Genomic DNA, 23,527 nt, shown 5'->3' with positions numbered 1-23,527 from the left:
GCCCCCCCGGTCCACAGGGAGTGGCATTATTGGAAGTGAGCCTGAGAAAAGTGCTACAGAAGAAACAGGATGCTCAAGAGATCGGGTGACCAGGACTTCCCAGAGAAGGGCACATGGCAGTAGCAGCTCAGTGTTCAGAGATGGGGCATCGTAAGCAGAGACCCGCAGGACCAGGCACATGGACGTGGGAAATGACGTCAGGAGGAGGCGACGTGGCAGACACAGGGACAGGTTGGTCACTTTAAGATTTAGCCACTGGTTGCTAATGGCTGGCCGTGGATAGAACCAGACAGCCGTCACCACTCCTACTAAGTGACTTGCACGCGACACCCTTGATGGGGTCTGTTCTGATTCCTCTGTGCCCAGGACACAAGTGGAAGACCCTTCCCTGCTGCCCTTTTCTTCACCCCCATGAGTCACACACACACACACACACACACACACACACACACGTGTCCACAAACATGCACATGAGGGGCGCCTGGGTGGCTCCGTTGGTGAAGCGTCTGCCTTCGGCTCAGGTCATGATCTCAGGGTCCTGGGATCGAGTCCCCAGTTGGCGAGGGGGGGGGGCGGTTTCCCTGCTCAGCGGGGAGTCCGCTTCTCCCTCTCCCTCTGCCCCTCCCACCCACATGTGCACACACTCTCTCTTTCAAATAAAATCTTTAAAAAAACACACACATAAATCTAGACACAACTATAAAAATCTAAAGTCTCCCTCTCCTAAGAAGTGCTCCTTGTGGCCTATCCGCCCTCCTTCCTGCTCCAACGTCTGTTGCGGACTATTGGTTGCATCCACCGAGAGAAAACCGGAGGACAAAAGTTTGGGGTCTCTCACCTGAGCGCGTGGATGCAGTAGATCACCCGGGGCATGTTCTTCTTGTCATAAATGTCTGTGGTCTCCGGGAAGAAGGTCTGGAGGGGAAGCCAGCAGTCACTGCCGTTGGAAACATCGCAGCACCAGCCATAGAGAGAGGGGCTGAGGAACGGTCTTCCTCTCCCACCTGGGTGGGCTGTGTGTCCCTTTGTTGCCTGGGGCTTCTTGGTCAGTCTCCCCAGCCATTTACAGCCGGCACTGCACCCACACACTCAGTGTTAAAGAAAGGCCCTGGGGCCACATACTGAACCAAAGCCCAGCCAGACACACAGCCCTGGGCTCACCAGACACAGGCAGGGTGGTCGAGGTTATAGGACAAGGGACGTATCCTCCAGGAGAAAGAGGCCCCCTGTCCATCCTAGAGACACAGCGAGCCTGTGCCCCTCGCCTTGGACTCTCGCCAGACAGGTGGCCACGCTCCCGCAGAGGCCCAACGAGGCACATGCTATCAGGGACCACAGAGGGGGCAGGGCACTCATCCCTGCCTCTAAGCCAGAGGCCTCTGAGCAGTGGGGGCCCCCGAAGAGCCGAGCCCTTGGAGGCATGGCCGTGCCCCCTGGTGACTAGTGAGGTCTAACCTCAAAAGCTCTTGGCTACTTTAGATTCCTAGGAGACGTCACAGTGTTCCCGCCTCACTGAGGACAGATGCATCTATTGCCCCCACCTCCCACCAAGTCTTTCTTTACTGCCACCTCCTCAGTTCCCCAGAAGAGGAGACACACTGTAGAGTCCTAGTGTGCCCTAATGCGTCCAGTTCTCTACAATTCTCAGAGGGAACTGTGCAGATCATCCGGTCCTCCTGACAAGCCGTCCATGGATCAACATGCCCCTTTTACAGTCAAGAAACATGTAAGGTCCAAAGAGCCAGATGACATGCAGGACATGTCCAGCAGGGGTCTGGGGCCCAGGCTTCTGAGTCCACCCCTGAGGAACGTAGCCTGTGGCATGCCCTTGCTTCGCGCCCTGAAGCTGGCAGGAAGAAGGCTAGCTAACGTAAGCCCGTCTCCTGCGCCACGTGGGGGCCTCGCTCACTAACGGGGACGCCACGGCTTGGGTCAGGGAGCCTCCATCTCCCTCCACTTGCCCCGCCCACAGAAGGAGAGGCAGCGCCAAGCGGCGTGGTTGAGAGACAGGCAGCGCCATCAAAACCCTCTGATTAAGTGTGTTCAGGAGATGCAGGACGGTGAGAGCCGAAGGGTCCCGGGGAGACAAAGCATGCATGCGGGGATTGGGGGCTGGTGGAGAGCAAAGATGAACCCCAATCCTGAGGCCCAGTGTTACCGAAGGCAGGCCGACGTGGGCTATCGCAGACAGCCAAAAGTTGATGTTGTCCGTGTGCCGGAAGTGCAAGCCGGTTGCCTAAAAGGGAAGGGAAGAGACGAGAATCTTATTTCTATGGTTCTCAGGGTTCCCTGTGGGCAGAGCCCAGACCACAGCTTGGAGGCCTGAAGGGCAGAGGGAGCCACAGGACCCTGGCCTACTGGTTTCTCATATTCCGTCCCCCGGCCCCCCAGGACAGATGGAAGCTGCCAGGAATGGCTGACTGCAGGACATTTAGGAAGGAAGGCACAGATGTGGGATTAACAACCCAGGAAGGCTTCCGAGTAAAGGGGAGTCCAGAGGTGAGACAGGAAGGAGACAAGGGCTGGGCTGGCCATGGCGCAGGGAAGGGGCAATGGGCCCGGGAGTACCGTTATGGTGGCAAAGCCCACAAGCCTCTGAGTGCCAACTTGCTTAGAAGTCTCCTACCTGGGGCGTCTCAGGGCCCACCTAGCAAGAGTCCCTTGCTGCTAAAGCCCGCACACAGTGTCCGGCTGGGGACCCCAGCCACTCCTGTTGGCCCCGTGCAGTGACTGATAGTGCCCCCTTTCATCCTCAACTGTGTCCAGGTCTGGACAGTAAATCATACGGTCACCCTACTGTCACAGCCTTGAGGAGAAGGGGGAGTTTGAGAGGAAGCGGCTGGAAGGTAGAGACCGCCCTTCCCCACCTGGTACCGCAGCTGCTCCACATCATAGATCTTCTTCAAGGGAACCACGGCGGGCGCAAAACAGTGGCCCAGCTTGGCCAGCAGCACTCCATTCCGGAGGCTCTCCTCCAGCTCCACCGGGGAAGGAAGCTCCTCCTTCAGGCAGGCCTCCATCCAGCTGAAGGCACAAGAGCAGGAGAGCGCCTGCCAACCACTCTGGCACCTACCCCCACCCCAACACAGAAGGGCCTCTGACCCCTGTGCCAGCCCCCACTCTCGGCTCCCCTCCCTGCCTGTGGTCTGGCTGCTACCCCCCGACCCCAAGCCACCCTAAGCACTGGAATGGCCAGTCGTCAGCCCCTGCTCACCCCTGGAAATCTTCCCTGACAGATCCTGAACCTGTGCATCCGCGGGGAGGCCCATACCCGTGGCACGCTAGACCGTCTCTCAGTGTGGCTGGCACGACGGTCACACCCCACCGCTCACTGCTCTTACTCTGTGTGTTTTCTGAGAACCCAGGCCTGAGGGTCACATCTACACAGCTCAGAACTCGGCTTTGATGATGACGGGGGTCGTGGGGAACCCCCGGGGTTGATGGGAGGGCGCAGCACAAAGGGACAGAAAGGCCAGAGCCCTTGGAATCGGAAGAGCAGCTTTGCACACCGTCTCCCCGCCCCCAACACCTCTCGGAGCCTTACTGCGTAACCTGCAAACCGAGGAGAGTGCGGCCGCCCTCCCTACCTCAGGGGGCAGCTGCCGGGGCTGCACAGGGCGTGCGTGAGCTGACGATGTGAGCACGCTGGGGGAAGACACGTGAAGCATACTGTTACTGATGGTGGCATGAGGGGGGGGCATGGGGCCTCCAAACTTCTCCATGCACAGACGCCTACCGGAAAACCTCCATCTTCAAAGAGAGCCAGTCACACCTCGCTCTATGCCTTCCCGGCCACAGACACCTGATGTCCTGTCTACCCACGCTACCTGCTTTTCTGGAGAATGTTAAAAATATAGTATTGATTAAAAGGAAAGAATGAAGCATTTTATGCTGCCTTTAGAGGCAACATCCATTTGCAGGAAACATGAGGTACAGAGGAACAAGCCGGTGGACACAAGGAAGCAAACAGACAAACCCAGAATGTAAGGCGTCTACACGGCAGACGAGCCGGTTTCTTCACCAAGTCAGTGACATAAAGGGCTGCTACGGGGAGGTGGGGCTATTCTGGATTAAAGAAGATTTAAGAGACACAACCACCAAATGTAATAGGTGAGCTTTGTTAGATCCTTATTTGAATAAGCCAACTGAAAAATACGTTATTTTTCCAGACAATCAGGAAAGTTTGAAAATGGCCAGGTGTTGATCTTCCAAGGATTAATGAATAACTTCTCTGGGTATTAGGATGGTGCTGTGGTTATTACGTGAGCAGACGTCCATACACTTAGAGACAGGTGCCGAAGAATATCGGGGGATAGAAGGTTGTGGTGCTGTCTTTGCTCACAGACAGCATGACCGTCGAGGTGGAAACTCTGAAAGAAGGCAACACAAAACCTCACACAAGGCTGTGGGACACAAGGTTAACACACAAAAGTCAGTCACTGTCCTATGCACTGCAATGAACAAGTGGGATTTGGAATTAAAAACACAATACGGTTTCCGTTAGCACCCCAAAAATGAAATACTTAGGCATAAATCCAACAAAATATGTACAAGATCTCTGAGGAAAACTATGAAACCCTGATGAGTAAGATCAAAGGAAAACCAAACTAAGTGGAAAGATACCCCACACTCGTGGGCGGAAAGGGTCTACGGATTCAGTTCGATCCCAAACAGACTCCCATTTTGTGGATATCAAGATACTGATTCGAAGGTTTTTTGTTTTTTTTTTTTTAAAGATTTATTTATTTATTTGAGAGAGCGAGAATGAGAGAGAGAGAGAGAGAGAGAGCACATGAGGGGGGGAGGGTTGGGGGAGAAGCAGGCTCCCCGCTGAGCAGGGAGCCCGATGCGGGACTCGATCCCGGGACTCCAGGATCATGACCTGAGCTGAAGGCCGTCGCTTAACCAACTGAGCCACCCAGGCGCCCCTGATTTGAAGGTTTGTATGGAGAGCCAAAAGATCCAGAATAGCCAACACCATATTGCAGGCAGAGAACAAAGTTGGAGGATTGACACCGCCCACCTTAGCCACGGTAATCAAGACAGTGTGCTTTCAGTGAAAGTTAGACCAGTGGAACAGAATGAAGAGAAACAGACCCACAGAACAACAGTCAACTGATCTTTGATGAAGGAGCAGAGCAATCCAATGGAGCAGAGGGTGTCTCTCCAACAAATGGCGCTGAACAACCAGACGTCCACATGGCAAAAGAAATAAATCTAGATGTAGACTTTACTCCCTTCACAAAAATCAACTCAAAATGGATCAACTTAAATGTAAAATGCCAAACTATAAAACTCCTAGAACACAGGGAAAAACCCAGGTGACCTTCAGTGCAGTGATGACTTTTTATTTATTTATTTATCTATTTATTTTTTTAAAGATTGTTTTTGTTTATTTTGTTGTGGTTTCAACAATTCATATGTTGATTTTTTTTTTTAAAGATTTTATTTATTTATTTGACAGAGAGAGACACAGCGAGAGAGGGAACACAAGCAGGGGGAGTGGGAGAGGGAGAAGCAGGCTTTTCGCGGAGCAGGGAGCCCGAAGCGAGGCCCGATCCCAGGACCCTGGGACCATGACCTGAGCCGAAGGCAGACGCTTAACGACTGAGCCACCCAGGCGCCCTGACTTTTTATTTTTTAATTAATTAATTAATTTTTTTTTAGTAATCTCTCTGCTCAACGTGGAGCTTGAACTCATAACCCCAAGATCAAGAGTTGCATGCTCATGCTCTCCTGACTGAGCCAGCTGGGTGTCCCTGGCAATGACTCCCTGCCCACCCCCACCCCAGGCGATGACATTTTAGACACAACACCAAAGACACAATCGTTGAAAGAAATAATTGATAAGCTGGACTTAATTAAAATGAAAAATTTCTGGGGCGCCTGGGTGGCTCAGTTGGTTAAGTCTCTACCTTCGTGGGGCGCCTGGGTGGCTCAGTCATTAAGCATCTACCTTTGGTTCCGGTCATGATCCCAGGGTCCTGGGATCAAGCCCCGCATCGGGCTCCCTGCTCCACGGGAAGCCTGCTTCTCCCTCTCCCACTCCCCCCGCTTGTGTTCCTGTTCTTGCTGTCTCTCTCTCTGTCAAATAAATAAAATCTTAAAAAAAAAAAAAAAAGCCTCTGCCTTTGGCTCAGGTCATGATCCAGAGTCCTGGGATCGAGCCCCGCATCAGGCTCCCTGCTCAGTGGGGAGTCTGCTTCTCCCTCTGCCCCTTCCCCACCCTGCTCACGTGCTCACTTGCTCTCTCTCAAGTATATAAATAAAATCTTAAAAATAAATAAATAAATGAAATGAAAAACTTCTGTTCTAGGGCGCCTGGGTGGCTCAGTTGGTTAAGCGACTGCCTTCGGCTCAGGTCATGATCCTGGAGTCCCGGGATCGAGTCCCGCATCAGGCTCCCTGCTCAGCGGGGAGTCTGCTTCTCCCTCTGACCCTCTTCCCTCTCGTGCTCTCTGGCTCTCATTCTCTCTCTCAAATAAATAAATAAAATCTTAAAAAAAAAAATTTCTGGGGCGCCTGGGTGGCTCAGTTGGTTAAGCGACGGCCTTCGGCTCAGGTCATGATCCTGGAGTCCCGGGATCGAGTCCCGCATCGGGCTCCCTGCTCAGCGGGGAGCCTGCTTCTCCCTCTGACCCTCTTCCCTCTCATGCTCTCTATCTCTCATTCTCTCTCTCTCAAATAAATAAATAAAATCTTTAAAAAAAAAAAACTTCTGTTCTAGAAAAGAGAATGAGAAGACAAGACATACTCTGGGAGATTTGCAAAACACCTATCTGATAAAAGACGAGTATCTGAAATACACAAAGAATGGGGCACCTGGCTGGCTCAGTCAGTGAGGTCATGCAACTCTTGATCTCGGGGTCATGAGTTTGAGCCCCATGTTGGGCGCAGAGATTACTAAAACAGACACATACACACACAACTCAAAACTCAACAAAAAAAGAACTGACTAAAATATGGGCCACAGACACCTTGCCAAAGAAGACGCACAGACGGGAAATAAACACCTGGAAAGAAGCTCCCCACTGTATGTCATCAGGGAAGTGCAAATGAAAGCAATGACATTCCACGGCACACCTGTTAGAATGGCCAAAATCTGCACCCCTGACAACACCGGCTGCTGATGAGGATGTGCGGCAACAGCTCTCGGTCACAGTTCATGGGAATGCGAGATGCTGCAGCCACTTTGAAAGAAGTTTAGTGATTTCTTTCTTTCTTTTTTTTTTTAAGATTTTGTTTATTTATTTGACAGAGAGAGAGAGAGAGAGACACAGCGAGAGCAGGAACACAAGCAGGGGGAGCGGGAGAGGGAGAAGCAGGCTTCCCGCCGAGCAGGGAGCCCGATGCGGGACTCGATCCCAGGACACCGGGACCATGACCTGAGCCGAAGGATGACGCCCAACGACTGAGCAACCCAGGCACCCCAGTTTAGTGATTTCTTACAAAACTAAACATACTCCTGCCATACGATGCAGCAATCATGCTCCTTGCTAATTACCCAAAGGAGTTAAAACACATGTCCACACAAAAACCTGCACACAGATATGTATAGCAGCTTCATTCATAACCGCCAAAACTTGGAAGCAACCAAGATGTCCTTCAGTAGGTGATAGATTAATAAACTGCGGTACATGCAGACAATGGAAAATCATTCAGCGCCAAAAAGAAATGAGCTGTCGAGCCCCGAGAAGACATGGAGGAACTTCACATACATATGACTAAGTGAAAGAAGCCGGTCTGCAAAGGCTCGTACTGTATGATTCCAACAATGGAGAAATGATGGAGACAGAAGAGAGGAGTGGCTGCCAAGCGGGGGGTGGGGGACAAAGAGGCAGAGCACAGAGGATTTTTAGGGCAGTGAAACTACTCCAACATACTGTGATGGTGGATACATATCATTCACCATTTGTCCAAACCCACAGAACGTACAACACCAAGAGCGATCCCTAAGGTCAACCACGGACCTGGGGAGACTACGTGTCCAGGTGAGTTCATCAGTTGTAACAAATGTGCCACGCTTACAGATGTTGACAATGGGGGCCGGGAGCACCTGGGAAATCTCTGTCTTCCTCTTGTTGCTGAACCTGAAACTGCTCTAACAAAATAAAGTCTTAAAAAAAAAAAGAATGCCTCCTCTCCTGTATCAGCCAGGGGGCAGGTGCCCGGGGTGGGCAGGGTGGGCAAGCAGAAGGGTGGGACCGGAAGCGGGCAGTCCCTCTGCTCACCGCTTGGCTTCCTCCAGCCGGCACAGGTACTGATAGGCAACATTCTGTCTCCTCTGCTCATCCATCTCCTCAGCTGTGAGGCGTTCATCTGAGGAGTGAAGGGGGACAAGGTCGAGGAGAGGAGCATTAGACAAAGGGCCATAGCGCTGAAGCTTCTTCTCAGCAGACGTTCTTGGGCAACTCTGCCCGGAGACCTGAAGTACCTCTCACACATCCGTCCCCCTCTTCCCGACACCCCTGGCTCCAGTCTCCGGCCCCCATCCCATGAAGCTGCCGTGGTCGGCACCCCCTTAGCAGGGGGCTCCCCCGTGTCAGAGGTGCTCCCTCCCCTTTCCCTCCAGCCATCTCCTGACCCCTCCTTCCCATGTATTTCAAGTCCTTCCCTCAGGGCTCCCAGCACAGATGTCCAGGCTCCTCCACGGCTGGGAACACAGCCCCTTATTTTAACCCTAACAGCCTCTGAGTTCTCCAAGACCTGGACCCGTGTCAGCCTCCTCAGGACCCCTCCCAGAGGCGAGGCTAACAGGACCGACTGGGACTCATCATTCAACAACCATTCATTCAGGCACTACCTTCTGTCTGTCAGGCCCTGGGCCAGCGGATCCTTACTCTCAAGAAACACAGATTAGCATTAGAAAAGAAAAACACACAAGGGAAAAATTCCAATTCCTGAAGTGACAGGTTTGATTATAACCACAGACGATGCAAGCCGCAGACGAAGCAAAGGGTTCTACCCATGAGTAGGATCTTAGAGAACGAACAGGTGGAAAGGGGGGAAAGGTAGTTCAACAAAGGAAATCACGTGGGAAAGGGCACTCGCTTGGGATTAAGTGGAAGGACAGAGAATCTTAAAAGATCACGAAGATATCTTTACCCTCCATTTTGGTTTAAGTCACCTGAGCAGGAAAATAATGTCCAAGCTAAATAAAATGCAGACAATCCTAATCCCCAAATCCGTTGGATGAGGCAGCACACACATTCTGCTTTAGCCTCAGCCTCCTTTTCTCTTGCCCTTCTCCTGTCTCCCACCCTTCGACTCTCCTTGGGGAAAACAATACAAACTTAGGGAGAGAGAAGGTTGTACACATACACACACGAGAAATAAACATAAGGGGTTGAAGGGACACAAGTCTGTCTTTGACCCAACACTTAATCCTACTCTTTATGTCCTTAGATTGCATATCCTGCAACATGATTTGGACGAGGGGCAGGGCTTACTGGAATGGACAGTTGAGCAAGTTCACACACACACACACACACACACACACACACACCCCATCCACTTTCAGATCCGAAAGCACCGGCCAACTGCAGAAAATCCATCAGTTCCTTCAAGGGTGTGTACAAGGAATAAGCGCTGGTTGCTAAGCATGGAAAATAAACCAGTAAGCGAATGACATCACCTCAGAGTTATGAACTGAGGGCTGTGTGAGATGGGCAGGGCTTTGTACACACACACACACACACACACACACACACACACACACACACGAGCCTTGGAAAAAGTTGGACCTCCTGTGCTTCTCAGGTCCGGAACTAGCTTTCCTTCAACAGATCTGAGAACACAGACTTTGTTTTTTGAACCCTACTGGCAACAAGGGGGAAGGGCGGGAAGAAGGAGATTTTGCCTTTCATTCAGAAGGTCAGAGAGCAACCTTTCTGCCGTCCAATCCCTGACCCCAGTCTCTTTCTAAAGCAGTGTTTTTGCAAAGTGTGGTCCGTGGACTACCTGCATAATTACCTGTAAAAAGCCCACAGTGCTTGTTACAAATGCAGACAATGGGCCCCGACCCACTGGGGCTGCAGCCGCGGGGCAGGGCTGAGGAGTGTGCATTTGAAACAAGCTTCCCGGCTACTTCCCACCGCAGTGGGAGACGCGGTCTCAACGCGGCGTCGAAAGCCAGGCTCTCCGGGCGTCCTGTCCCCTGGCGGCGCTTGGCAAGCATGCCTGCCGTCCGTAACTGCTGCCTTCTTATGGGGCCATCCAGACCACCCACATTCGCCCAGCCCCAGAATGTGGGAACGAGGGGGAAAACTCTGCAAAGCCCTGAAGCGCGGCGGAGTCGGGGCGTCTCGCCGCTCCCGGTTCCACCCGACCCCGCCGGAGACCCGACTGGGGGCTCCCTCACCGCGGGGCGCAGGCCCGCCGCCCTCCTCGGCCCCCTCCGCACTCACACAGCGCGGGGCCCGCGCCCGCTCTCCGCCGCTCCATGATCCTCCTCCTTCCAGGTTTGAATCTCCCGCCGCCGGGCCGCCGCCCTCACCGTCGCCGCAGCCGGACAGCACTTCCGGCCCGAGCCGCGGGGGCCGCTGGGATTGGTAGTTCCAGGCGGCGCAGGCGCCGCGGCAGGAGCGCCGCCAGGGGCGGAGGCGGAGGCCCTCGGGGGCAACGGGAGCAGCCTTCCGCTCCCTGCCCAGCGGTCTCCAGTTCCTCTAGGGCTCCTCGGCTGCCCTTGCCTCCATCATTTACCCCTAGTGTTCCCACGAACGCCGCTCCGCCTCCTGTAGCCTTCTGGGCCCCTGCTAGCTTGCAGACCACCCTGCACTGAATTAGACGGGGCGGATGCGGAGAGAAATACGCATAATTAGGGGCACCTGGCTGGGTCAGTAGGCAGAGCATGCTACTCTTGATCTGGGGGTTGTAGGTTCGAGCCCCACGTTGGGTGCAGAGATTACTGAAAAAATAAAAAAGTCAGCATAATTAATGCCCTAAAGCCTGCTGTTCTGGAATGAATGACAGACATAAAGTCAAATACATTGGAGGTCTGCGATATTCAGAGGGTTGAGGTCACTGCTGTAATGAGGTTAAGGGCAGGGAAGGGCAGGAAGACTTCCTAGTGGAGGTGACAGCTGATCTGGGTTGGAGAGGGAGCAAGAATTCATCAGCCTGAAGGAGAGAGGCATTTCAGTCAGCGAAAGAGCACGTGTGAGAGCAAGAAGGGAGTTCAGGAAATGAAAATCAGTGCAGTTGTACAGACAGACAGAGCTCAGTCAGGGAGAGGCGGGAAGAGAGCCTGGAGGGGCACGGCCAGTGGCAGCAGCCGGCTGAGGAGCAGCCACAAGCCGAAGGACACGTTCCACATAGGTCAAGGCCAGGTTTGTATGTTACAAGGACTCCTTTTGCAGCAGGGGCTTGGAGCAGGGTGAGGCTAGGGGCAGAGACCGACGGAGCGCCTTCAGTAGCAGCACAGGCAAAAGACAGGCAGGTCTGAACTAGTAAAAACATGATGACACCTGCCCTAAAATTTTTTTTTGCTGTATTATCTAATAGGCCTCCCTCATCCGGCATCTCTCCTTTTACCCTCCCTCCCACCCACCAAAGCCCCAGTCAAGCGGCAAAGCAGCCTAGGCTCCTAGCCTCCGGGGAGAGATTTGAAAGGGTAGAAAACTGAAAATATCCAAACCTTCAGAGGAACAGAGGAGACTCAGGGCTGAGACAAAATGGAAGGAGATGTGGGGTTTGAAGGGGGTGGGCGTTCCCTGAGACCAGAAGGGATCTCCTTTGCTCACCACGCAGGAAAGTAGAGAGAATCTAGACTCCTGGTGACCGAGGTCCCACTCCCTGCTTTCTGGGAAGGACCTGGGCAGCCCAGGACCCTGACAGGGAACAGTTGTGTAATGAGGCCCTTATGTACAGAAACCCCCAACCCAGCCAGAAAGGAAGGACCTGGGTGAGCTACCCCCCTTCTACTTGGATTGAGGGCCCCTGGAGCTGAGAGGGCCAGGTGGATTGTAAATAGGTGGCTAAGGACCCGATGGGCCTTCCCTCTCAAGTCTTAGCATCTCATACTCCCTCCAACTTGGCCTCCACTGTGGGAGAAAGGAGGGGGCAATCCCAGCTGACTCACACTGTGTTCACCATCCAGGGCAACAGGGGCTGGATACAGGGCCTGAGGAGATGTATTTCTCGCAAACCGGCCGTGTTAGGCACCACTCCTGCAGTGACAGGCGCTGAGTGTTTATTGTATGCTGGAGCCATATTTAGCCTCATCTCGTTTGAGCTTCATAATACAGACGAGGGAACTGAGGCTCAGGAATGTCACACAGCTAAAAACCAGTGCGGCCAGGACACAAACTCAGAGAGTGCGGCTCCAGGCTTCAGTTCCCACAGCTGTGCCTCCTCCCTGCTGCAACACGGCCGGGATGGGCGGGGGGGCTCTGCGGAGAGGGCTCAGGGGCTGAGCCTGCGGCAGGGCTGAGCACAGGAGCAGAGAGGGTCACGGACCTCCCACCTGACAGACCGGGTTGGTGGTGGACCGGCTAACACCGGGGACAGGGGATGGGTAGATGGGGGGAAACGGGAATTTCGCGTGGACAAGCCAAGTCTAGAATCTACATTTAGAAATGGCTGGCTTATGAGTGGTGGGGAAATCAGAGCAGTGGATGGAAGGTTCGTGGAAGTGTCTGTAAAGTAAGAAGAGAGCGAAGGGCAGAGGGGTGGGGATTGTTTGTGTTCAAGGGGTGGACAGAGGGCCCAGCAAAGGGGAAGAACAGGGGCCAGGACACAGTGGAGCCTGGAAGCCAAGTGAGGAGACAGTAGCAAGGTACGTCGCCTAAAGTGGGAATCCGGGGCGCCAGAGGGGCTCAGTCGTTAAGCGTCTGCCTTCGGCTCAGGTCGTGATCCCGGGGTCCTGGGATCGAGCCCCACATCGGGCTCCCTGCTCCGCGGGAAGCCTGCTGCTCCCTCTGCCGCTCCCCCTGCTTGTGTTCCCTCTCTCTCGCTGTGTCTCTCTCTGTCAAATAGATAAATAAAATCTTTTTTAAAAATTTTTATTGTTATGTTAATCACCACACATTACATCATTAGTTTTTGATGTAGTGTTCCATGATTCATTGTTTGTGCATAACACCCAGTGCTCCACGCAGAACGTGCCCTCTTTAATACCCATCACCAGGCTAACCCATCCCCCCACCCCCTCCCCTCTAGAACCCTCAGTTTGTTTTTCAGAGTCCATCGTCTCTCCTGGTTCGTCTCCCCCTCCGATTCCCCCCCCTTCATTCTTCCCCTCCGGCTATCTTCTTCTTTTTTTTTTCTTAACATATATTGCATTATTTGTTTCAGAAGTACAGATCTGTGATTCAACAGTCTTGCACAATTCACAGCGCTCACCATAGCACATACCCTCCCCAATGTCTATCACCCAGCCACCCCATCCCTCCCACCCCCCCCACTCCAGCAACCCTCAGTTTGTTTCCTGAGATTAAGAATTCCTCATATCAGTGAGGTCGTATGATACATGTCTTTCTCTGATTGACTTATTTCACTCAGCGTGACACCCTCCAGTTCCAACCACGTCGTTGCAAATGGTAAATAAAATCTCTAAACAAAATAAATAAAGTGGGAATCAAACAAGCAGATGATTCAGAAAGGACCTAGGGATCCTTTCCCTAGGTCATTGAGAGGTCAGCGGAACCTGGCGAGCCTAGTTTCAGTCCCTGCCCCCTCCCCAAATCCCTCCCTTTAAGGGAAGCCTGCTGAGTGGCCATGGGCTGAGCTGCCCGGCCCTGGCCAGGCTCTGGTGGTGTCCTGGAGGCCAGCCCGTGGGCAGCTGAGAAAGCCCACCTCGGCCATGGGCCCTGTCGGTGGCACCCAGCACAGTAAGGGCCCACGGCAGGCCCTCAGCAAAGGCTGCCCAGTGCAGGGGGGTCTAGCGACTTCCTTGTAATTTTTTTATTATTATTATTTATTCATTTGAGACACAGAGATACAGAGAGAGAGAGCGAGCATGCAGGGGGGGAGAGGCAGAGGGAGAGGGAGAATCAGGCTTCCTGCTGAGCAAGGAGCCTGGCACGGGGCTCGATCCCAGGACCCCGGGATCATGACCTGAGCTGAAGGCAGATGCTTAACCATCTGAGCCACCCAGGCGCCCCCTTCCTTGTAATTTTGTTTCTGGCAAAGGCCTCCTTACTTAAAAGAGACCTCTCCGCCAGTAAATGAGGACATTTGCTCTGTGCTGCAGGCCACCCTTCGTGAGTTAGCGCCGTAGGTGCCCGTCGTCCTGGGGCCTGCTCGCCTCTCATCAAGCAGAGCGTGGAGGTTGTGGATCAGCAGAGCCGGGGAAAGGATTCGGGAGCCAAGAGACTCTTCTGATGACCACCAACCTTTAACCCTGCTCGCAAATGTGAAATGTACCCCACAGAAGCACAGTGCGTAGGTGTGTGTGTGCACGCTTGTACGTGTGTCTGTGTGTGTGGAAGGGTTAACATCTAGGACCGCCCAGGCCTCATTAAAGTTTGCAACCACAGTGCAGTGGAAGGAACCCTAGGCTAATTAGCCTAGAATCAGAAAGCCGGGGGTCTGATCCCAGCTGCACAGCTGCTCTGTGATCTCATCAGGTCCCACCTGCTTTCTGAGCCTGGTCCCCTCCTCCCTAGAATGAGGGTATGGGACAGACGATCCCTGAGGTTGTAACTGGTAACAAGCCATCACGCTTTGATTCCTTGCTTTCAGTGGGGGACTGAGAGGTGCGCAGCGGTGAAGGGAAGTGGGGGCAGGAAGGGCGATGGAATCCAGGTAACTGCAGACCACGGCCAGTGGTGCAGCCCTAAGATAGGGCGCCTGAGCTGTCCGTCAAAAAATTCCTAGGAGTGGAGGGCAGCACCTGGTTGTCTGGTAACTCCAGGGCTCTGAGCTCAGAGCTTGGCGAGGTAACCCAAGCCAGAGGGACCATTCCAGAAAGCCAGCCGCAGAGAAGATCGAGGGAGGTAAGGCATCCCGTGGCTGGGGCCCCAAGGCCTGGTGGGGGTAGCTAGGAATGCCCCAGGGATGAGGGCCTTGAAGGCAAGATTCCTAGGTGTTCTTAGTTGCAGGGGGAATTTCTTTAAAAAGAGAATCACCTCTTCCTGCCTCTCCTAAAAAAGAGGGGAAGGACGAAGGAAAGGGGAGGGGCTGAGAGCCCAGGCCTGAGTCTTTGCCACCTCTTTCCCCGGTTCCTGGGAGGAGAGTTCAGGAAAAGGCTTTGCCTTTCCAGGGGAGAGATCTTAATGGGGAAAAGCATATTTGAGACCAGAGCAGGGCGCTGGGGGACCAGAACTCGCCAGCCATGGAGAAAGAGGTCCCCTGAGATAGGGCGTGGGTGGTGAATGGAGAGACAGCGTCCTCCTTGCCAAGCTGACTCCTTGCCAATTCAATAGCCTGTTCAGCTCTGTGTCCCTAGTGCCCTGTGGCTCCTGGTATACCGCAGGTGCTCACCAGAGTGTCTGCTCGACTGCCTTGATCTACACCTTGGGATCAGGCAGCAGGAGCACCCGTCCTTGTGAGCGGGTGGGTGTCTGTGGAGGAACAGTGTGAAGGTGATGGAGAGAGGCTCTGCATACTCTGTTCACCTGTCTATTCACTTATTCCTTCAGTGAGGACTTTCTTAATTGTGGTAACATATATGTAACACGACTTTTAGCTTGCTAAGCCATTTCTAAGTGCGCAGCTCAGTGGCTTTAGGTACACTTGCATCATTGTGTCCGTCTCATTCGATGAACATTTACGGGGGACCTACTGTGCGCCAGCCCCTTCACGCTGCTCCAGATCTAGGAGAGGAGATAGACCAGGAAGTCAGCAACTTTAACCTGGCATGATCGATGCTGTGAAAGACACGGGCATAGGTGCTCTGGGAGTCCAGACGGACCCAGGTGGCCGAGGGAGGAGGCTCCCCGGAGGGTGCTGTTACTTGAACTGGGTCCCAAAGGACTAAGAATGAGTTGGGACATTGGAGTAAGGGTTGATACGGCCCCAGGAGGATTGATGAAGCAGAGGAAGATTGCAGAGAGAAGCCCTTGAAACCCTGGGGTCACAACAGGGCAGGGGTGGGGCTGAGTAACGCTGGAGGGATCCTGCTTTGGAGGAAGCCAAGGGTGACATAGTGACCCCTCTGCTCCCCATTGTCAGCACTATGTCTTTCTCCAACCCTGAGGATGCCCCCCAAGAGCCTGAGCCTGAACCCTCAACCTCCAAGAAGAAAAAGAAGAGAAAGCAGCCACAGCAAGAGGCCAGCATCCAAGCCCTCACCAGGGCTGGCCACGGAGCCCTACTGGCTGGCCGGAACCACGAAGCTTTGACCAGCTTCCAGAGGGCCTTCATCCTGGCCTCTGAGGCCCCACAAACTCGGGACACCCCTGTTCTCCGGGCCTGTGCCTTCAACCTGGGGGCCGCCTACGTGGAGACTGGGGACCCAGCCAGAGGCCTTGAGCTGCTCCTGCGAGCCCAACCTCAAGAGAAGGCGCAGGGCGGGTGTCATGGTGACCAGTGTTTCAACGTGGCTTTGGCCTACCAGGCCCTGGGCAAACTGCCTCAAGCTTTGGCTTGGTACCACAGGGCCCTGGGTCACTACCGGCCACTCGGCGACGAGGGGCAAGCCCAGGCAAAAATGGGAGCCTGCTACCAGGCTCTGGGACAGCCTGAGCTAGCAGTCCACTGTCTGCAGGAGGCTAGCCGGGCCTATGCCCAAGCAGGGCAGCCCCAGGCTGCAGCCCTGGCCGCGGGGGCTGTGGCGGGGTGTATGCTAGAGAGCGGGCAGCATGGGGTGGCTGAAGTGCTGCAGGTGCTGGAGGAGAGCCAGAGGCTTGCCGAGAGGAGCCCTGAGCGGGGACTGCTGGGTGAGGCCCTTGGGCAGAGGAGGCATGGGGTCTGGGGATATGCAGCCCAGGTGATGCTCTGAGAGGTGGGGTGCAGGGGAAAGGGGCGGAGGGCCCCAGGAGAGTGGGACAGGGGCCATACCAGTACAGCATCAGCAGCAGCTGACCTGGCTACCGGTGACCCTGGCCATGCCCTCCAGGGCAGCTCTATAACGACCTCGGCCTGACCTACTCCCAGCTCCGACTGTTCCCGCTAGCAGCAGAGGCCTTCCTGCGGGCCCTGCCCCTGTGCCGGGGGCCAGGAGAGGAGGCCACGGTGCTGAGAAACCTTGGGACGGCCCACAGTGCCCTCGGCAACTATCAGGAAGCCCGGGACTTTCACCAGAAGGCCGCTGACCTGCACGGTGGGTACCAGGGCCTGGGGAATGGGATAGGATCTCAGAGGGGCTCCAGCTGGGGCTCAGGGCGGAAGAGTGGACAGACCTTTAGGACAGGGCATGGGGCCGGAAAGCCCAGAACCAGGCGGTGAGGGCTGGGGGTGCAGGAGAGGGGGTAGGCAGACAGGACAGGGAGGGTGAGGGCCCAGAGGCCGAGGCCTGTGGTTGGGAAGGCGGCAGTGGGCACTGGGAAGAGCCCCAGCCGGGAGAGCAGGGCTCCTCCGACTGAATGGTTGTGTGACATTCAGCGAGTGGTTTCGGCTTTCCGAGCTTCGGTTCCCACCCAGGTAAGCAGGGAGCCATCGATACCTGCCCTGCCTGCCTCACTGGGTTGTCGCATGGCTCCAGCCAGCCGGGGGTGGGGGTGGGGGAGACGCGTTCATGCCCAAACTCAGGCCTGAGGAGAGGCTGGTTTTTGAGAGCTGAGGTCTCCGGGGTGCACCTGGAGGCGTGCTGGGGCTAAGCGCCAGGACTCCTGGGAGCCCGCCCTGGTTGCTGGGGGACGCCTCAGCAGCCAAGGTCCCCTCTGTCATCAGGCTCTGTGGGGCAGCGGCGGGAGCAGGGCTGGAGCTTCGGCAGCCTAGCATTTGCACTGAGCCAGCTGGGGGACCACAGAGCAGCCCGAGACAGCTATCTGCACGCCCTACAGGCTGCCCGGGACACCGGTGAGGGCCTAGCAGGTGGCTTGGCAAGGGGGCCAGGCCGAGGGTCCCGGGGACTGGTGGCGAGACCTCTGGAAGGGAGGGTCAGTGGTGCAGGGACCCATGAGAGGACCTCCCGGGCTCCCTTCCCCAGGGGACACGAAGGGGCAGTGGCAGGCCTGCGAGGGGCTGGGAGCTGCAGCAGCCAGACTGGGGCAGCACGACCAGGCCTTGCGGTTCTATAAGGAAGCGCTGGCCCGGAGTCAGGTGAGACCCCCCCCCATCCCAGAACCTAACTCTTCCCACCACGCTTCCAGGAGGCCTCCTCTGTTGACTGTCCTGCCTTCTGCCTTCTTGCCTTCCATCCACACACCAAACACGCATCGGGCACACTGTTGTGAGGAAGAGCTTGTCTCTTCGCAGTTCTGGGCAGGTGGTAGCAGGATCCTGACAAGGGCACGGGGATGGCGTAGAAAAGAAAGGAAGACAAAGCCCCCTTCCCTCCTCCCTCTCCAGTTTCTTGCTTCCCTAATCCCAGAGGACCGCTTAGCCCAGACCTTCCCCATCCCCTCATTATCCACCCTCTCCCCAGGAGGAGCCAGACTCTGTGCGGGACCGGCTGGTGGCCAAGCTGGCAGACGCCATGAGGACCCACTTGGCCCAGGCTGGGCTTGTCCCCACGTACACCCCGGTGAGGTGACCCCTCAGACAGGGAGCTGGGGGTGTGGAGAGGTGACCCCTCAGGGATGCTGCACTGGCCCGTGTGTTCATCTGCCCCTGAGCCCGCGTAGGGGACACAGATCACTTTTCCGAGGACACCGGGGGTGGGAAGGTGGGCAGGGGATTCTGGCCTGTCTCCCAGCGCTAGGCTGTGCCAGGCCTTTGCCTGGGTGGTAACAAGCCCAGCAGCTGAACACAGAGATGCAATCAAGGATGCTGAGCCCTACCGCTCGGAGGAGGCGGAAACCGGCCAGTCCTTGGCTGCAGTTCTCCAAAAGGCCACAGGGTGGGGGCAGTGCTCCAGCGAGGTTCCTCTTCTGGCCGCCCTGGCTGGGGGCACTTCTCCGTGGGTCTCCACCGCCCCCTCCCTCTCTGGCTCCCCCCAGCCTCTCTCTGCCTCCCAGCCTCTCTGCAGGTCCTGTGCCTCACACCCTGAGATACCCTCAGGCAACCAACCCCCCACCCAGGAATTAAAATTATACTTTAATATTTATTCTACTTATTTAATGGGGTTTATGTCTTCTCTTAAAGACCAGGACACTGTATTTATAATTTGTGAGCAAAATTAAATTAGTCTGGTCCAGGCAGAGGACTGGCGGCCACCAACTTTCTGGGACTTTGCCCGTGGAGGCCCCAGGCAGGGTGGGGTGGAGGCTGGGCTCTGGCCAGGCCTGATAGTCGGGAGCCTGGTTCTAACCTGAGAGTCACTAGCAGAGACCTCACCACAGCTTTCCACTCTCAGATGGGTGGCACGCCCCAGGCTGCCCACAGCACTTCTGTGTCTCTGTGGGGCCATAGCCTGTGCAGAGAACATACACTCGCGGATACACCCCTAAGCCGGTTCCCTTTGCTCCCCACCACTCCCAGACTTCAGCACTGGGGAGGCCCCAGGCTCCAGGTGCCACCAGGCCCCCAGCCAGGGTGGGAAGGGGCAGAGCAGAAGTGCTGCGCAGGTGAGTGGGGGTGGGGCTGGGGCTCCAGGGTGGGGGGGGGGACCCCGCTGGAGGCGTGCAGCCAGCGGGGGGGGGGTTGGGGCCTGTGGGTACCCCAGGGAGGAGGTGGCTGGCCCAGTGCCGCTCTGTCCCCTGCTCCCCGCCCCTCTAGGTCTTCGCGTGTGTGGGAAGAAGAAGAGTGCATGGAGGGCCAGGAGGAGAGAGAGGACCAGCCGCCACCCCATGTCCCCATGGTGTCTTGGGCACAGAGACTGGAGTGTGAGTGGGAGCAGGCCAACCCCAACTGTGCATCTCCTCCCTGAAAATGGGAGCGTTCCCCCAACACCTTCTGGAGGCCCCTGCCCCGGTCTGCCCCCGGGGGCCGACCAGCCCTCTCCCACCCGCTGGCTGCACACCTCCAGTGTGTACCCCCCCCCACCCTGGAGCCCCACTCACCTGCGCAGCACTTCTGCTCTGCCCCTTCCCGCCCTGGCTGGGGGCCTGGCGGCACCTGGAGCCTGGGACCTCCCCAGCGCTGAAGTCTGGGAATGGTGGGGAGCAAAGGGAACCGGCTTAGGGGTGTATCCGCGAGTGTACGTTCAGGTCTTGAGACCCTGGCCGGTTTCCCTGAACCCTTCCACAGTCACCTCTCCTCCTGGTTCGCACGGCTTTCTTAGCCTCTAGAACTGTGCATCTTAGAGCACCAAGTTTTATTGAGAGCCTACTGCCAGGTACTGGGTGCTGATCTTGCCCTAGCTCACTGTTTACCAGCTCCCCCCAGAGGCTTCAACCTCTGGGGGCAGAGCCCCTGGCTACTGGCTATTCAGACTGGAATTCCCTGTTTGGTCTATAGTGTGTTCGTCTCCGGGCAGCAGAGAGTTGCAGTTAAACACCTGTCCGGTACAGAGTGTTGGCTTTGGCGCAACCTCCGTGTCAGTGACCAGGGCACGCATCCCGGCACCCGCCGTCCTTGCTCTTCTCCCAAGCTTTCTCTTTCCACCGTGTGGTTCTTGGTGCGGAGAGGCCTGTGATAAATGTGACTGTCTCTCTCCATCCAGGTCCAGGACCTGGGGCCCATCTCCTGCTGGGAGGCCAAGGCCCCCTCCAAATGGAGCAACCTGGCATTCCGGTACCAGGTGGCCCCAAAGCCAATAGGTGGGTCCCTGGGGGGGGAGGCCTTGAGGATGGATAAAAGAAGTGGGAGGGAACGTGGCTTTGGATGGTTTTAATGGAACATGATCATGATCACCGTTCAAACCAGGGCAAGATGTGGCCCAGTACTTGTGGGTCTAGTGTTTGGAGCCTCTCTGTCTTTGGCCTTGAACGATATGAACAATGCTCACCCAGCTCTGGAAGCCTGTGGCGTCCGCTGTCTCCTGCACAGCCTGACTGGAGGCCTCCCAGAGAGGGAGAATCCTGCTGAACTGAACAGGGCCAGGGGTGGGAGCGTGCGCTCAAGCCTCCCTCTCCTGCCCTGGGGCCCAGCAGCCGAGATGAGGGCCAGGGAGGGCAACAGGACCTGCAGCGAGAGCAGGCTGCCCTCTGCTCTCTCCCCAGCCACCCCACTGGCAAGCCCCTCCCTGCCTCCCACAGGTCGTCCAGCTGGCCCAGGGAAACCCCTTGCAGAAACCCTCAGAGGAGACCCACGGAGTCTGGCTTCTGTGTGATCATGTGACCCCACTCTGCTGGCCCTGAATATGGCCTCTGTGTGACCCCCCCAACACACAAACATTAGGGGTTTCTGGGATCAAGCCTCCTCCCGGTTGTTCAGTGCCCTATGGACACAGAATGGAACACCACCACCACGTGCCCTCCTATGTCGGCTGAACAGGGCCTTTGCAGTCTGGGCGCTGAGGTGTTCAGTTTGCTCCTTGTTGGGAGTTTTGGACTCAACGGGCAAAAGAAAAAGGGGAAAACGGACAGTGAATTTCCCTTTCTTCCTTCTGGATCCACACCTCATGATTGCCGAGGCCCTTTCCAGTTCTAAAAGCTGTGACATCTCTCTCTCTCTCTGTCAAATAAATAAATAAAATCTTAAAAAAAAAAAGGGGGGGGGGCACCTGGGTGGCTCAGTCGGTTAAAAGCTGTGACATCTTGGTCAGGAGGCTGCCATCACGGACTGTCTCCAGACCTCCATCTTCTCAAAGGGGAAATGGGGATCTAAACTACAGAGGACACATCTTAGCCCACTGACGGACTCCACCGCCTCCATGAAAGTCGCGGGTTGGGGAGGCAGCCCCTCAGGCCTGTCGGTCGCTGCTGTCAGCGGCCACATTTTGTAAGATGTGCTAATCACTCAGCGCACACCACTCTGCTCTGAGCGCTTCCCAAGTGTTTTCTCCTGCAGTCCTCACAGCAGATGAGCCCCTTTCACAGACGAGGAAAACGAGTGTGTCCTCCCCGGCCACACAACTAGTAAGTGGAGAAGCCGGGATTCAAACCCGGGCAGGGAGCACCTTCTAGAATGCCGTGCAGCCCTGCTACCCCACTTACGCTAATGCTTACCAGGAGTCGATTGTGTTGGTACCAAATGTGCTTATGCTGGGTGTATGCGTTCTTGTAGTTCGTGATTTGATTAAATATTACATAAATTGATGAACTAAGTGTGAAAACAGGCACTGTTTGTATGAAAACGAAGTTGAATCCTTGGAAGTCTTGATTAAGGTGAGTCAATTCAAAAACTGTTAAATTAGATGTGAGCAAGGCGATTATCACATTTTGGGGCAAAATAGTAAAAATCTAGATGAATTTTTGCACTTGGATTGCTTCAAACACACCATTAACTGTTCCACCTCAAGGAAGCAAAATGGAAATCGCAGGTGACCCCTAATGAGGTTCACGAGGAAGGATGGAGAGCTCCAGCCCCGGGCTCAAAGAGAAGACCCTGGCCACACTTTGACAGATGGCAAATGGATGCATTTTTTATTTAAGTTGAAATAAGATACCCCATTCTCCATAGTAGAAGAGGGCTTCTACTACACCGTGAACCACTTCACCCTGAGATTTTGAGGACCTAGCATGTGCCGAGCACGGAACTGGCAGCCGGGGGGGGGGGGCGGAGGGGGGGACGCAGCTGCTCACCTTCCTTATTAGCATCTTGTCAGGCATTCAAAATGTCTTGACTGGGATGCAGGTTCACCTGCTGTAAGAGAGGCCAACGTAACCCTGCCTTTAAGCAGAGACAGCTCTGTTCCTCTCTCATGAAAGCAGCCCCGGCTCACGGAGCCCGGGGAGTCCGCAGGGCGCTCTGCCGTCCTTGACACAGGATTCCCACACCCTGGTCTAAAATGGCTGCCCGCCCACGGCGGAGCGCCTTCCTTCCAGCCGGGAAGAGGGAAAGGGGAAGTACAGGCAAACAAGCCTTTTTTCAAAGGGAGGACCCTGCAAGTTGCACATCATCTCTGCTCAGCCCTCATTGGCCAGCGTGTAGTCACATGCAGGTGCCTTGCTGCTGCAAGGGAGAGTGGGAAATGTAGTGTTTGGCTGGGCAGCCACGCCGCCAGATACAACTCAGGGGTTCCGTTGCCAAAGGAAGAGAATGGATTTTGAGGAACAGGTAGCAGCACCTACCACATGGGAATATTGCCACTGGGTCAGGCCAACTCCGTATCAACCGTCCCTGGCTCTACCATTTAATAGCTATTTGATCTTCGGAAAATTACCTCTCTGTGCTATAATGTGAGGATAAAACTACGTCATAGGATTGACACGATGAAATATGTAAGCATCTGGAATTCAGCAGGGGCTCGATCCCTATGTCCTTCCTAAATTGGTTTTAAAGGCATTTCCCAAAGAAACTCTACAAGTCTGAAAGGCAGTGATAAGATGGAGTAGGTCTTCAGCTCCACCTTCCTGGAGACAGCCCTCCGGTGGTTGTCTTATAACTTCTGGGGGCATGTGGTGGGGTATGTGTGTGTCACTATTTTATTCTTACATCTCATCAGAAGGAGGTCAGCAGTGACCATGCTTTACCTATTTCTGCACTTGCAGAAGGCAGT

The 23,527-nt window shown here is 55.2% G+C and overlaps 2 protein-coding genes and 1 long non-coding RNA gene across 5 annotated transcripts in view; 1 reads left to right on the top strand and 2 right to left on the bottom strand.

The window, feature by feature from the left end:
* Positions 1–12,937, bottom strand: part of IQGAP3 (IQ motif containing GTPase activating protein 3) — a 39,136-nt gene extending 26,199 nt beyond the window's left edge. The window contains exons 1-6 of one of the 2 annotated variants that reach the window (XM_025858882.2): positions 12,082–12,937; positions 10,407–10,906; positions 8,232–8,319; positions 2,868–3,024; positions 2,159–2,236; positions 839–915 (exon numbers count right to left, since the gene is read on the bottom strand). In XM_025858882.2, coding sequence (XP_025714667.1) covers positions 839–915; positions 2,159–2,236; positions 2,868–3,024; positions 8,232–8,319; positions 10,407–10,443 — 437 coding nt within the window. In that variant the 5' untranslated portion in view covers positions 10,444–10,906; positions 12,082–12,937. Of the gene's footprint in view, positions 1–838; positions 916–2,158; positions 2,237–2,867; positions 3,025–8,231; positions 8,320–10,406; positions 10,907–12,081 lie in introns of those variants that run through there. The other variant, XM_073888556.1, reaches the window with a different exon arrangement.
* A 2,691-nt stretch (positions 12,938–15,628) lies between these two features.
* On the bottom strand, positions 15,629–22,852 carry LOC141371748 (uncharacterized). Of its 2 annotated transcripts, none has more exons than XR_012376944.1 (3): positions 22,611–22,852; positions 18,184–18,324; positions 15,629–15,755 (listed from the first exon to the last, which is right to left on the bottom strand). It is a non-coding gene; the product is annotated as an uncharacterized lncRNA (long non-coding RNA). The 2 variants fall into 2 exon arrangements; XR_012376945.1 differs by lacking the exon at positions 15,629–15,755 and adding an exon at positions 17,695–17,775 and having other exon boundaries at positions 18,175–18,324.
* On the top strand, positions 16,118–21,534 carry TTC24 (tetratricopeptide repeat domain 24). Its single transcript, XM_025858779.2, has 9 exons — positions 16,118–16,820; positions 17,000–17,203; positions 17,773–17,901; positions 18,032–18,144; positions 18,470–18,568; positions 19,465–19,550; positions 19,702–19,808; positions 20,588–20,684; positions 21,123–21,534. The coding sequence occupies exons 1-9, from the start codon at positions 16,118–16,120 to the stop codon at positions 21,202–21,204; spliced, it is 1,620 nt and encodes a 539-aa protein (XP_025714564.1). The 3' UTR covers positions 21,205–21,534.
* Positions 22,853–23,527: the final 675 nt, after the last annotated feature.

The sequence above is a fragment of the Callorhinus ursinus genome, unplaced genomic scaffold (genome assembly GCF_003265705.2).
Source record: "Callorhinus ursinus isolate GAN/ISIS: 27379988/994484 unplaced genomic scaffold, GSC_fseal_2.0 scaffold92, whole genome shotgun sequence".
Lineage (NCBI taxonomy): Eukaryota > Metazoa > Chordata > Mammalia > Carnivora > Otariidae > Callorhinus > Callorhinus ursinus.
Note: the sequence above shows the minus strand (reverse complement) of the source record. Positions and strands in the feature narration are given on the sequence as shown.